Source organism: Crinia signifera, chromosome 1 (assembly GCF_055691185.1).
Source record: "Crinia signifera chromosome 1, ASM5569118v1, whole genome shotgun sequence".
NCBI lineage: Eukaryota > Metazoa > Chordata > Amphibia > Anura > Myobatrachidae > Crinia > Crinia signifera.
The window spans coordinates 70,422,633-70,438,573 of NC_139217.1; the positions used below are offsets into that span (position 1 = coordinate 70,422,633).

General features: G+C 44.0%; 1 protein-coding gene across 1 annotated transcript in view; it reads left to right on the forward strand.

Annotated features, from left to right (window-relative positions):
* Positions 1 to 15,941, forward strand: part of ADGRA3 (adhesion G protein-coupled receptor A3) — a 53,117-nt gene that overhangs the window by 8,170 nt on the left and 29,006 nt on the right. Inside the window, exons 2-4 of the mRNA XM_083161401.1 lie at positions 4,244 to 4,315; positions 9,102 to 9,173; positions 10,523 to 10,594. Coding sequence (XP_083017527.1) covers positions 4,244 to 4,315; positions 9,102 to 9,173; positions 10,523 to 10,594 — 216 coding nt within the window. The remainder of the gene's footprint in view (positions 1 to 4,243; positions 4,316 to 9,101; positions 9,174 to 10,522; positions 10,595 to 15,941) is intronic.

Here is a 15,941-nt window from a genome sequence, read left to right on the forward strand (position 1 = left end):
AAAATAGAACCTGTGGCTTCTTTGCGCTCGCCACCCTGTCGGAGCACCGGCAGTCGGGATTCCGACGTCTGGATCCCCCCTGTCGGACCGCCATACCACAGCCCCTGAATGGCTATACTTAAATTAGCAAAATAGTTCTCAGATGGTTACAAAATGTTCCCTAAATTTTAATTTTTTTTTTCTTTTACTTATCCTTGGTGCAATTATTTTTCTTCGTTGTTCCAATTGGACAATAATAATGATAATCATTTCTTCAGAATTATTAAATGAAGAAGGCTAACATCAGAAGGCACGGCAGCTATAAAACATGTTTCTGCAAATGAGCCTTTTATATCATTTTTGGAGTAACAATCTGATTGTATCCATGTTCATTTTCATTTAGTCATTTTTGTCATTGACTAGTTGAAAGGCTTTCCTTAAAATCTCATAATGAAGCATAATCTGTTCTTCCTCTCCCATTTGGGCCTTGCATTGATGATTGAGATGAAAGACGAACATGGTTTAGAAAAAAGCTTTGTGTTTAAATGCCATTTAAACAATTGCCATATGTTGATTTCCGTTGCGTTTACAAGCTTTGAGAATAATACCAATGAATAAGTATAATGTAACCTTGAGCCTTTTGTGGTGGTTCTTTTGGTGAATTAACTATACAATATGATTATGAGAAACCCATGCTGGCTAGCATTTAGCATTCAGAGTCCTTCATGTTCTTTTATTCAGCAAAGTATGAAAGCCGGTACACCGGAAATCATGCTGCTTTCAGACCACAAAACTGGCTTCGACCCTGTATTTTAAAACGTTTTAAAAAATGGGTCTGCCAGATAACAACCCCTCTAGCTGCTGTCTGCCCTGCGCCCGCTGCTTGCACACAGTGTACCAGAGCGCTGAGCTGCCCGATACTCATCGCATGCTGCGGGACACCTGCCGGGAGTTCGCCGAGCGAGAACTACAGCCACTGGCTGCACAGCTGGACCGGGAGAACCGATACCCGCGGGAACAGGTGTGTAGCTGTGCAGCGCTCACGAAACCGCCACCACCCCCACCCACCCCCCCCTCTGGTGCTCCAAAACTTTCCCGGGCAGGATATCAGTACCAATCCGCCCCTGCCCCTAACCCCGTCCAGGCCGCCTAGCTTTCATTCATGGTGCTTACCAAGTAATAGTGATCACGCTGGGGGCAGGGGGTCCCTGCAACTACCAGTTCCCATCCGCTGCAGGGACCCCGCCACTGATCTAACATATACTGCAGGGACCCCCAGCACGATCATTCGTTTAGGGTTGAAACATATTAGGTTGACATTCATTTGGTCGACCACCGAAGGTCAACATGGCTTAGGCCGACACACAAAATAAGTCAACCTGTCTAAGGACAGGGTTGGAAGGTTGACGCAAGCATTATGTTGACAATGGCTAGGTCAACAGTCAAAAGGCCGTCATGAGTTTTTCACATTTGTTGCCCCTAAAGTCGACATGGACACTGCCAAAGTGTACTGCGTGACCCGCTGCACTCGCCATGATTTGTGCATTCTGTCTCGCTGCGCTCGGCACACTATTCTGTTCTCCCCCCATGCCCCAGCGGATGGTAGGGCATGAATTACCATCGTCTCAAAAAAAAAAAAAAAAAAGTGGAAACTCATGTTGACCTTTTCACTGCCCTACCTAGCCATTGCCGACCCAATGCATGTCAGCCTTATATGTGTTAACCTAATGACCATATACCATTTTGACCACCAGCAGCCATACTGCCAGTCATCCGTATGTATCGTCTTGTGAGCTATCTCTGTGCGTTTCTCTATCGGTGTTTGCGTACCACCTTCATCTACCAAATTCCATTAAGAAGAGATCCTGGTTTGGCAATAATGGCAGGAAGCTCTTCACAGCTACTGAAATGAATGCGGAAGGAAGAGCGATATCTCAGCAACTAAGCCCTAGTCAGACCAAGGGCATAATCAGCTTCTATATGGTACTAGATGTGTCCTCTGGCATTTTATTCTAAAATGTATAATCAGGGAATGTTTTAGATAGAATTGTTGGCACAGTTGTTAAGCTGAGCAGTTGCTTCAAAGTCTTTCCCATCTGGTCAGTCCTACTCTATCACCCAGAGTTATAACCATTGCTATCACGTCTGTGGTAAACTTAATACATGCTCACTGGTCTAAGGCTCCCCTGCAAAACGGGCCTTTAAAGGAAAGACATGTAGCATGATATAAGATAAATCTCAGATTCCGGCATTGTAAGGACTGACTTTAGATAAGATGATCTATACTTGGCCACGTCTGCCTTACACTTGTCACCTTAGCCCCAGTGAAAATGGAGTCACTTAAGACAGTGTTGTTCTGTTTGCAGATTAAATTTGAAGCTGAGGGCGACATTTACCATCTGAAAGTTTTGATTGACGTATTTAAAGCAGAAACAGAAAGAAATGCTAATCCGGAATGGTTCTGCATTTATTGTTGGCACTTGAAATCCATTGGTCAAAGCCGCTGATCATCCGGGGCTTTGGAAACTAGCGACTATTAAATATAATCCTGAGACTTAAGTATTGGGAGAATAAATGGCCTGTCAGAAGAAAACGCCTAACATTGTCCCTGACTCACATAAGAGTATTTCCGTGTGTAGTCCTGTTGCTGCTATTCTGTCAGAGTAGAGTCTCCCTGTCTCACACCGGTGTGAAAAGGGAACTCTACGGGATCATGACTTTGTCATCTAGTGGTAGATAAATGCCCGACAATTGTATATATGTGTACCCAGCTTAAATCAGATATCTGTTGTCTGCAATAAAAAATATTTGTGTCCAAGGAACACCCGTTTATTCACGTTAAAAAAATTCTCGCAGAGAAATGCATGTTATGTTTTAGAAAAAACTATGATTACTAGTAGTAAAGCAGTTCTTATTTACATTATTTGTCTTTCCCAACATGTTGGTCACTGACTTGTGGTAGGGGTTGTGTTATACGGTTGCAAGCGAGTATATAGTGTATTGTGGGACATTGAAAGTGGTCACACTTGTTCATGCACAAGGAAAGTTTCTTTGTCATCGGTGAGTTTTAGACACTAGGGGGTGACAATCAATAGGGGCCGTTTTGCCATTTTTGGTGAAAATATCACCAAAATCGGCCGTTTTCGCACTTTTCACGCATATCGCATATTTTATAGGATGTGATTTGCTGGAAAATATTCCCCTTTTTGCTGTTAGTTTGCACATTTTAAAGGTGCGATTTTTAGTAAAACTAAAAATCGCATCCAGATGTTTTCCCATTTAAAAGTGTACAACTTTGCTATTTAATGGGATGCGGTTTTTAGTAAAGGTTACTAAAAATCGCCAAACAAATAGACCAGGTTCTGACAGGCAAATTTGACAGAACCATGCACAGATAATTGAGATCTGTGCATGGTTCTGTCTTTAAAAATGTGTTAAAACAAAACAAAAAAAAAATGCCGCGAGGTCCCCCCTCCTGAGCATAACCAGCCCCAGGCTCATTGAGCCGAACCTGGTTCCAAAATATGGGGGATAAAAAGCGTAGGGGTCCCCCGTATTTCTGAAACCACCCTTAAATAAACTGGGGGTCCCTTGTATTTGGGAACCAGCACCGGGCTCCAACAGCCCGCGGTGTCATGCTACAGCCCGGGGGACACTTTTTACATAAAGTCCCCGGCTGTATCATGCTCACCATGGCTGGTCAGCCCTGGACGGGGTACCTGGGGGGAGTGGGGACCCCCCCTATAAAGGGGTCTCCCCCCAGGCTTCACCCATTTTTTTGAACCTGAACACCAGGTCCGGCTCAATGAGCTCGGGGCTGGTTATGCTCAGGAGGGGGGACCCATGCCATTTTTTTTTTCCCATTTAAAAAAAAATTGCACATGTTCTCAAATTCGCACATTTTCATGAGTAAAAATCGCACCATATCGCACTTTTTTTGCCGTGAATTCACACCTCATTAAATATTCGAATTCACTGCAAAAAATTTTGATTTTAAAAAGTGCAATATGGTGCAATTTCACAGAATGCGATAAAATCGCATCCTATTACATTTTGCCCTAGAATTTTACCTCTCAGAGAGTAAAGCTAACTGAATGTGAACACTATTAATACTGTAAAAGGTTAATTTATAAATCAGTATTGCTGACTGAACAGTTAAGTTGGGTTGAAGAGGGTCTCTGTAATCAGGGTGATCTTGTTGGTTGTTCTGCTTCATATCTTTTTTTATAATCCATTAATGCTTCCTTTTTGTTTGTTCTTCTAGAATACTTAACAGTAACAAGATCACTGAACTAAATAATGCTTCCTTCGAGGGACTGAGTTTTCTAGAAAGACTGTAAGTATTTCTCATTCTTCTGTTGTCTGTTTAATGCTGCCAATGCTGGACATGACTAGTGAAATAGATGCAGCTGTATCGATAGGAAAATACATTGGTAATTAGCACCAACATGCTCACGGCCGGAACAATTTAAATAACTGAATTCTGCAATCTGTTACAAGAGTTTTACTCCAATGGCACACCGTAGTTCTGCATCTTAATGCGCTATGAATGTACAATCCATTATAACTGGCTTGGGGAAGCTGGAATCTGCCTCTTTATGTATCATAAGCTATAATTCCATTTACTACGATTTGCATTATCCATAGCATTTCTATGCATACAGCGGTTAATCTCCTGGTATGCTAAATACTCAGTGCACTTTGGTATACTCCCTTTTGTCTTCTCAGTGTCACTTTTATTCAGTGTTATATGTTATTTTCTTCATTGCCCTTGTGGTATTTCCTGGGCAATTTTGCTTTAGTGCCTCTGCGAGGGCAAACTTCTTTACACATTAGGTGCTCGTGTATTGCCAATACTGGCTATGGCGCAGATTTTAGGACACCTGATACAAGTACATAAATGAAATGTATATTATTGCTATGATCACGACTGACTCCTGTTAAAGCAGTTATGAAAATGACAAATGTAACTGGCTAGAAATAACCTCATCGAACGTGAAACCATCGCCCTTCCAGCAATTACATTACTTAAAAAACAACAAGCAGCATAGACTCGTGCATACATCAGTTATTCTCATTCTTTTGTCTTGGTTTGAAAATGTGTTTTATATTAGGTCTGCTGGGGACTCTGAATCGTGTTCCCAGTGTACCAGCGTCAGAGGGTCCCTGAACCTTGAAGGGGGTTGTGGGTTTTCATTTGTTTGCTTAGTGCGCTGTACAGGAAATTGTCTCTTTGGGGGACAAAGCCAAGTACACTCTCAGTCCATTTCACAGGGCTTCCTGCTTATACAAAGAACTTCAGTGAGCTGGATGCAGTTGTAGCACCTTTTGTGCTTATTTGCCGAAGCCTTTATTTATTGTGTTAGTATTTTAATAGATACACAGAAGTGTTCGTCTTGGTTTTTCAGCTGTGAAATAGTGACTTGTCTTTTAGTCACGCACATATAATTGTTTCTTCCTAAACTCTGCAATCTCGTTTATTTGCCCTATAAAGTTGCTAAATAAACTATCTTTTAGAAGTTGGAGATTTACAAACCCAGTGCAGCAGCCAATCAAATAGTTTCTTTCATTTATCTTGTGCAGGATCAAAACTTAAGGCTACACTGCCACCTATTCAATGGGTCATATCAATTACTATGTCGCACTCAATCTTCTGCCTAAAGTTACAGCAGATCAAAGGGCAGTATTCAATTTATTTCTTTTTTTTTGCATTGATTGCGCTCATTATGGTCCTGCATCGTGGCTAAACTTGATTAAACTAATGGACGCACCGTGGAAAGTCCAGTCTAAGTGCTAAATTGAAAGATTCTTCCCAAATTTTATCACCACCCCCAGCGAACGGAGCGACAATGTGATAGGCCCGTTGGGTGGGTGAAAACACTTAATACCACCCTGTGCGTTTTACTAAGCTTTTGTCAGTCCAAGTGGGCTGGGTGTCCTTATAAAGACCTGGTGCCTGCATAAGAGGTACCCAGGTGTCCTCAAACTATTTTGCGCTCTGGGACCCCATCAGACAATAAAAATGATTATAGGACCCCTAGCAAGCCATCTATTTCTGTACATTTACTCATGAATGTATTACCTGTACCTGTATGTACCTAAAAAAATATGTACACCCCCCCCCCCCCCCCCTTCAAAATAAAAAAGTGTGCAGTTTTATTTATAGAATAGGCTGACTCTCTTTTCTTCTCTAACAACATTTCTGCCATCACATTCTGAAATGAAAGTTGAATTTTAGAACTGTAGACCAGGAGTCAGGGAACCGTTTTATGCCGAAATTACCCCCTTGATTTGAAAGGAAGGAAATCATATAATTGTAATACACACTGTACCCCCTGAAATTGATGATATATCCTGCTAGTACGATACACAGCCTGGCAGCCATGGATGATGATTACCATGTATGGCTGTGTGTAGTACAACATTTCTATGTGCATGCTTATAGATCCATATGCGCGTCCGGCTGTGTCTCGGCAGTGCGACCGTCCATTACCCCCAGGAATGTCATTTTTACCCCATTTGTGGTAATTTACCCCTGTTTCCTGGCCACTGCTGTAGACCCTCAGCTCCTTGGTGCTAATGTGCATTATTAGTAAAGAAGAGATGTATTTTCCCAGCACATGTGTGTGGACAAGCCCTTACATTTACTACTGGTTGCAGACAGTGCTGCCATTTAGCCGGTACTCATCAGTAACTGTTCAGTGTTTGGCACATTCCTCACATTAGAATCACATGTATGTGCTGCCAGGACACGCTGCCTACAGGGAGACTTGATGGTTTTCCAGTGTCTATTTATTGTAGTTGCTATTTTTATCTAGCATCCCAATACAGCGTCTGATATCTTTAGCTGTCAGGACTCTGGAATCACAGGCACGCCCTAACATAGATAGGATGCTTGTACAGATTGCTGCCTGTGGGTCACTACAGTAATCCTGTGTCTGATGATAAAGTGCCGCTGCTTTGCCTCTTCTAACCTAGGTTAGTATTGAAGAACCAAATTCATTTTAATAAGTAAAGCGGGAAATAAAACATCAACTGGCCAACACCATGCTGTAGTGTAGGTGGGGCAGATGCAAAGTGCAGAGATTTAGGTGGGGTGTGTTCAAATGGAAATCTCAGACCGCACTCTGGACCCGGGTTATTGCCGTGTCCTTGTGTCTCCAGTGTGAAAGCGACACTGTGATAATTCCCGGGTTGAGTAACACTGCATTTCAACCCTGGTCTTGAACACGGCTCTAACCCGGTCTGAAAGCTCCCTACCCAGGTTAGGGTCCTCAAACGCAGCTATTGGATGACTCCTCTGTCTCCTTTCATGAGGTCAGTGGCCAGAGGTGGGAAAAACAAGCAGCACACTGCAGAGCACATGTGCTGAGGCAGCATTCCAGCAGTAGCACAGCCATGTCCTCAGTGTGGTCAGATGAGGAGGTGAGGGGATTGCTGAATATAAGGGGAGACGAAGAAATGCTCAGATATGACAGGAACAGTAAAAGATGCTGTAGTTCACAAAACATAGCTAAAAAAGAGACTCTTCCCCCCCCCCCTCCCCCCCTGCGCACATATAGGTGTCGCTCAGTATTCCTCTCAGCCCCTCACTTTTGTTTCCTTTGTGACGTCATGTTTGTGAGCCTGAAAAAAGTCCACTTTTAATGATGCCAGTAGGTTTTACTGTGCTGACCTGGGTCCAGTGTGAAAGCGGCCAACCAGGGAATAAACCGGTTTGAAGTGCAGTGTGAAAGGTGTCAAAAAGGAGTCTGAACCAGGTCGCAGCTAGGGATGGACCCGTGTTCAAATTACAGGGCTGGACCCGGGTTTCTGGTCTGAAAGCAGTATAAAAAATAAAGCCCACATTATTTGTGGGCTAAATGCAAAAGCAGCTTGTTTTTACCCTTCACAGAAAATATATACTTGTATTTTCTTGCCTTGCATTGCAACATGGTTTGGTCCAAGTTACATGCTTTTTTTGTTTTTGTTTTTTAAATTTAACTTACAAAAAATGAATCAGGCTGTAAGTGCTGACATCAGGCTCAATTTGACACCACAGTACGTTATATATATGTTATGTTATTTAGATCGGATCATCTTTTCTGCTTTTTATATTAGATTCCCCAAAATCTTGATATTAGGTTTTCATTTTTTTTTTTTTTTTTAATGTTTCACTTTTTATAATTATGTTGATATATACTTGTTAGAACATTCTAAAGATTTCACTGATTACTGCAGGTTTACATTTAAAAGAAAAATATATTTTTTTAAATTATATTTTCTTTCATTTTAACTCCTGTTTGGAACTATTGGTTAGATTAGGGCTTGGGACTTTTACCAAGAGGCCATAAAATATTATTCATATTCCTTGACTTACTAAAAGACAATTTGCAGTAACCACTAGCGACAATGTGCTTTGATCATTGTAGTCCAATTAGACTGTTTTGTAGCTATCGCCGCACAATAAGAACTTCAATAGGACATCTAGTGGCAGGATTATCCTGAGAAATAACCGCAGCAGAGCTCCTGCTGTACTCTGCAAAACATATTTAAAGTGCAGTTTTCAAAGCAAACCCTTAACGTTGCATCACTTGTTGTGTCTGCAGTTCCGGCATTTCCTAAAGCCATCTACAAACACTCAGGTGACTGAGAAATAGACTTTAGCCTTACGGCCTGTGCTTTATGCCAGCCTGTCTGCATTTTCCATTAAACGCTCACAGTAGGTGGAAACAGCCAAGGACACGTGTAACAAAGCACAGGGCCATTAACATTTTCCCTAAGAACTATTTCTCCAGTGAGAAGTTTTCAGGAGACAATTGAACAGCAACAGCTGAATCTAAATGCCCTATTCCAGCATGTTTGTTTGTAGTCTGTTACGCCTTTTACTTGGCCAGATGGGATGAAAAACACACACACTGCATATGCATGAGCTGTACAAGTGCCGACAGTGCCCTGTAGGTATGAAGTTCTGTCTGCTGGTGAATTGCACGTGTGATGTAATCGCATTTGGCAAACCTTTTTTGTTTTGTACAGTTTCCTTAATGCATTGTAATTATCTATTTCTAAATGTTTTGGCTGGTACTACGAGGATAAGATTTTGTGGCTGCAATCACATCATCCTTTATCTCATTTGTCTACAGGGATCTCCGAAATAACTTGATCAGCGCAATTGAACCTGGTGCCTTTTCTGGACTTGTGTCTCTTAAACGACTGTGAGTAAACGCAAGTTGTAAACAAGGAACATAAATACTAAGAGCTATATATTTTTTTAAATTCTGTTCAAATCAAAGCATTTTGAAGCCGTTTGATATAATGGTCAGTCTTTTTACTTAGTGGTCTGTTTGTAGTGCCGAAGAATGCTTGTAGGCTGGTTTCTGCATTGAAAACCAGCCAATTTATGCCAAAGGAGGCTGCATACAGTGGTACTGGTGTGGCGAGTGGGGGACACAATAAATTAGACACTTTATTCACACCAATACTCTCATTTGTGTTTGTTACAAGTAATAGAAACATGCATGATTTTGAAACCGATGTTCTAATCATTCATATATCATAGTTATGGTATTCTGTAGGTGCAGGATTGCCCAGAGTAAGGGAAAACTGCACAATAACTTTCCCTTTTATACATAGCACTTTCAGTTCCGAGAGTTGTGTTAAACAAGTCTCAGGGCTGTAGTGGATTTTACATTTGGATGCTCCCTATCCTGTCTTTTACCTACATGTGACACAATATTGTGCCCTAGGCATACTGACCCACTTTTCCTATGTCTCCGGAGAAGCGGCTACAGAGTTGGTGTCCCGGCAATTCCGGGACAGTGGGCAAGTATGCTCCTCTGATCAGCAATATCACATTTCAGTCACACAGGCTCTGATCACTATGTTGTTGGATCAGGCGAGCAGTACTGACATATGGAAGACTAGTGCATGTTCCAATAGGAAGTTTCCGGGAGAATCCGGCAAACTTTACTTCAGAGTTAAATAGACATAGGCCATTCAAATCTAGATCATTGGGCATGGCCTGGAGAAGGCACTCTGTGGTCAAGCTTTTTAATCGCTTTACCTCACATGGAGGAAAAGGGACATTACTGAAGAATTCCTGCCCTGTTAAACACTAATGAGTGACATTGCTGTGGATTATCATAGAATATAATGATAAGATAGAAAAACTCCACCCAGCATTCAGTTCTGGAGATACTTGTGGACTATAAGATCTCAAAGAAACATGACCTCTCAGTACAGTGACTAGTGCCCCCAATCCTCCTCCAGCCCTCACTGTGAAGCCCCATGGCCTACAGCTGAGAGCCATCTAGTGCTGCTGCTATGGTTGCAGACCATCCGCACCTCTCATCTCGGCTCCATAATACGTAGAGTGTTATTGCCTTGTACTGCTTCAAACAAGGGAATGGGTCATGTGCTGGAGTACCTGCCCTATTTGTTTTACAGTGAGGATAAAGGTCTTTTGACTGAGCCATTTCATATTTGTGTGGTTCTTCTTTATGACATTTTTGTATACTTATGTGATTTGTTTTTTTTATTTATTTTATTTATGTTTTTATTTTAGAGACCTTGCCAATAATCGGATTGGATGCCTCAATTCAGATATATTTAAGGGCCTCACCAACCTGGTTAGATTGTAAGTATACTGTGCGTATGCTTTTATTTTACGTTTGTTGTTAACTTTCTCTTTATCTTTAATATGTATAACTCACAATACAGCAGTTGGCAGTTTACTGCATGTTCTGTGGCAGGGTAGGCACAGGTGAAGGAGCACTCTTTCAGTGTTACATCAAATGGCTACCTGGATCAAATCTAAGGAATCATTAGCAGAAGATGGTGGTAGAGTCCAGTGTCACACTGGACCAACCAAACTTGGATGATGGCGTGGCATTATAGCACCTCCCTTTCAGACCGCAAATGCAGGGTCGCAACCAGGATTGGGTCACTGGTCCTTCCTGGGAGCAACCTAGGATTTGCAGTCTTAAAGTTTATTGCCGGGTTGCTGACAAAGAGCAGTGGTGCGTCATTGGGGGGGTCAGCGATTGGAGCCAACGCTGCCTCCAATCGCTGCCACATTCCTAATGGGAACGGGACCCGTGTCCCTTGACCTGGGTTACCCATTCACACTGCCCAGCAACCTGAGTCACAGCCATGTTCGACCCTGATCATGACCAAGGTTGAAATGCCAGGTTGCTCGACCTGGGACACATGGCTGTGGCGTTTTCAGACCACAGATCGGCCCGGGTTGATTTGGCGGTCTATAAGGAGATCACGCTGAGCAATTAAATATATGGGTCCCCGGGGTGGGGCGGGGCCACGGCGGTGAGGACGTGAGGAGAGGTGTGTGTGCTCCCTCGTGGATACATCCTACCGTCCATGTGTGCCGGTGTCCTTGGCTGATGTTCCGGCTGCGGTAGACCCCGACGGATGAGAGGTGCTGCAGGGGGGTTGATTGTTTCCCCGAGGTTCCATCGGGCTGCAGTGGAGAAGGCAGGACGGGAGATCCCCTCCGGGCGCTGACGGACACAACGCGCCGTGACGGAGAGACCACTTCCGGGTCGGCTGGGGGTGGAGAGGGTGTTCCTGGCGTGAGACGCGGCCGACAGGGAGAGCAGAGAGCTGGAGACAGTGACAGTGTCCGCTGCTGTGCAGGGACGCCGCGGGGAGTGTAGACTGACGGGAGAGTGGACACGCGGCTGAGCAGAGTAAAGTGTGAGACGGGCAGGAGGCAACAATATACAGCATCTGGCTGGATGTCCATTAGAGTGAAACCCAGATTCTGACTCCTAGCTGAGAACCGTGGCTCCTGGAAGAAAAGGACGTGACTACTCCAGCAAGCGGTGCAGTATATAAAAACATTATATTTGACTTATAATTATTTTTTTTTTTTTGCTGTGACACTGTTCTGTGCCTTGGGAGTAATAGCCCTGCCTGCCCCGACACTGCGTCCACAAGTACTGTTAGTCTGTCCACCCTGGGTCTGATAAACAGCGTCAGATACATTGGTGCATTGCTAAGCTGCAAGCTTTCACTACAATTATCTTGCCCGTGGAGGATAAACCAGCTTGAAAGGTGGGGTTGTAACCGGGAAGTGTATCCCTGTGGGGTAGAAAACTGTAAGGTCGACCGGCCCAGTGCACCCCCCCTTGGCTGGACTAAAATCGGGGCAACCCTTTTCTGAAGATAGAGAATGGGGAAAACAACTACTGCTGCCGCCGCAGCCAAACTCGAGAAATATGCCCGCACCCAGGGCAATACCTCCCAAACCCCGGCCAATACACCCCAATCTACTCCGAGCAAAACCAAAGGACCTTCCGATACCCCCGATATAACCCTGCAGCAGATTCTCGATGCAATTGCTAATAGTGAATAGAGATTGTCAGATAAAATAAATGGGGTACAGACTGAAGTAATCTCAATTAAGACGGAAATTACTGTCCTGAAGACCGCATAAGTCAGGTTGAAACACGTATCTCAGCGCTTGAGGACTTAAACAAGCATTGGTCTACCAAAGTAGGCACTCTGTCTAACCAGCTATCTGACCTGAGATTCAAACTCTCTGACGTAGAAGGACGCCTGAGAAGGAACAATTTGCGCTATGTAGGGCTACCGGAGAATGTGGAAGGCACAGTTGCTGCAGATTTTATTGAGAAGTGGATGATAGATACTTTCGGGAAGGCTGCCCTGTCTAGCCAATTCTCGGTCGAAAGGGCCCATCGGGTCCCGTTAAAACCATTGCCACCAGGCGCTCCACCGCGCACCTTGATCGTGAAGCTTTTGAACTATCGAGACAGGGACACCATTCTGAGACTAATGCGTACTAGAGACCAATTGGTCTACAATGGGAATAGGATCTCGATATTCCCGGACTTTGCACTTGATGTCCAAAAAGATCGGGCTAAATTTATCTCCGTAAAGAGACGTTTGCGAGAATGCAATATTAAATACGCAATGATTTTTCCAGCGAAGTTGAGGGTCATACATAATGGAGAGACCCTTTTCTTCCCCACATCTGAAGAGGCTGCAAAATGGCTAGACAGTAAAGTGCCGGGACTCCAACAACTAGCCAACAGATAGGATATTGGGGATAACTAATTACTTGATAGTCGTCCTCACCTCACATTGGTGGCCTTGGGGCTTTTTTATTTTTTCAGCCCCCTTGTAAAAGAATAAGGATTTCCCCCTTTTTTTTTTTCTTTCTCTTCTTCTTGTGGGGGGGGGGGAGGTTGGTTTAAAAGTATGCCATCACTGGGAAGGTATACAGGGTGGGGGGCGGGTGTGGGGAGGGGTGGGGTGGTGTTATTTGTTATGTGTGTAAATAGTGATGTCTTAAAGCAGCATGATGGCCTAGAGGGTACCTGGAGCAGTAAAAACGACAGAGGAGGCAGGCCACCCCTTGTTGGTAGGGAGACCCCCCGAGCCAGAGGTATGTGGGGCTATCCGGCAGACTGTATTATCCCTGACGCAAATGGTTAAGATCCTTGCATGGAACATTAGATGGGCTAATGATCAGATCAAGCGCTCCTTGGTAATGGAGCAGGTGAGAAAACTCAAACCAGATATTGCCTGCTTGATAGAGACACATCTCACGGGGAATAAATTGAAAGCCTTGAGTAGATCGTGGGTGGGTAAAAGCTACCACGCCCCTTTTACATCCTCTTCTCGGGGTGTTTCTGTACTTATCAGGAAGACTGTCTCGTTCAGTTGCAATAGGAGTCAGATTGACCCAGCTGGACGATACATCTTCCTTGACGTAGGGTTAATGAAATTCCAATGGTATTGTTGTTTGTCTATATCCCGCCCCCCTTCAATGCTGAAGTATTAGTTAAGGCAGCTGAGTTTGCAGTATTGTCTCACCAGGAACTTACCATCTGCATGGGAGATTTTAATAATGTTTTGAATACATCATTAGACAGACTGAGGGCAGCGGGGGGGAAACCTCCTAGGAGTAATAAGTCTTTTTATAATCTTGTACAGGACCTTGGGTGGGTCGATATTTGGAGAGCTCGGAACCCCTCAGCAATACAGTTATCTTGTTATTCCACCTCGCATCAAGCCTTCTCACGGATTGACCTGGCGTTAGTCTCCAAGGAGGGCACCATGCAGGTGGAAGGAATAGAGTACAGAGCTAGGGGGATCTCCGATCACTCCCCATTGCAGTTGACAATATATGAAAATAGACCAAAAGGCCCTTGGTTCTGGAATCTCAATCCTAGTTGGGTGCAAGTGCTGGGGCAGGAGGGCAACCTTGTGAGACAATGGGAGGAATTTTGGGACATCAATAGAGGTACCTCCTCTCTGGCCATGATATGGGATGCGTTTAAGGCATTTACCAGAGGGATAGCTAAAAAAAGAATCGGAGAAATACAGAAAGAAAAGAGGGAAAGGATTTCTGACCTGGAAAGGCAATGTTTAGAGTTAGAAACTAAGTACCTCGCTACGGGAAGTGACCCCATCCGACAGGAATGGCTGATGGTCCAGTCCGAATGGATGGAGCTCTTGCGGATCCAAAATAGTAATTTAATGTCTCAACGAGTGAGTAGAAATTATCAATTTTCAGATCGGCCAGGTAAATACCTGGCCTATCTGGCTAGGTCTGAAACCCCGGCTAATAACATTGAGTATATCAATAAAGGGGATGGCACGATTGTAGATACTACGCTATCAATAGGGCAGGAGGTAATGAAATATTATCAGGATCTTTATACGTCCAAACTTAGTAAAACCCCGATAGAAATCGACGACTATATGGCAAAAATGTCAATCCCCCCTATAGGGGAACAGGGGCAAATGGATCTGGAAGCACCCATTAGCTTAGAAGAGGTAAAAATGGCAAATAGAGATCTTCAGGGAGGGAAAGCTCCAGGACTGGACGGGCTCCCGGTGGAGCTCTATAAACATTATATAGAGGAACTCTCCCCTCTATTGCTGGAAACCCTAACAAAGTGCTATGAGGAGAACTGCCTCCCCCCGACGATGCTGGAAGCTAGAATAATCATTATACCCAAGCAGGGAAAGGACCCCACAAATCTTGACTCATACAGACCCATTTCCCTTCTCACTGTAGAATCTAAGATTCTATCCAAAATCCTGGCCTCAAGGATAAACAAATATATCTTGGAAATCATACACCCGAACCAGACAGGGTTTATGCCGACGAAGTCCACCTGTATTAACCTGCGTAGGTTACAGAGCCATCTACAGCTCCCGCGAGATGATGAGAAGCACCCAGCAGTAGCTTCCCTTGATGCCTCAAAGGCGTTTGATGCGGTAGAGTGGACATACCTGTGGGCCGTGCTCCGCGCCTTCGGCTTCGGACCACGGCTCATAGGGTGGATACAACTCATTTACAGCAGGCCGTGCGCAAGGGTTTCGGTTAACGGATGGACTTCGCCGGCCTTCGCTTTAAATAGGGGGACGAGGCAGGGGTGCCCTCTGTCGCCCCTGCTGCTTGCCCTTGCAATAGAACCCCTGGCGTGCAGTCTTAGAGCAAGGTTTGCCAATCAGGGATTTCGAAAGAGACGTAGTTTCGCTATATGCGGACGATATACTACTGTACTTGTCTGACTATACCTGCGATCTCTCGTTTGCTCTAGAAATAATTAACGAATTTAGTGGCTACTCGGGAATTAGTATAAACTGGAACAAGTCCCATATTCTCTTGGTTTCACCAGTGGGTAATGCTCCGCCTGATAATCCCCTGCCTGTGCAATCGGTCTCCTCATTTAAATATTTGGGGATTTGGATTTCTAAAGACCCGAGTGACTTCATTCAACTGAATATGAATCCATTAATAGAGTACTTAACCTCAAAATGTAAATCATGGTCCCGACTCCCGTTAACTACAATTGGACGCACAAACCTTATAAAAATGGTAATACTTCCTAAGATCCTGTATATAATCCAGCATGCTCCCATTTATCTTCCGAAAACTATTTTCCGTAAAATGAACAGTATTATAACATTGTTCATGTGGAATAATG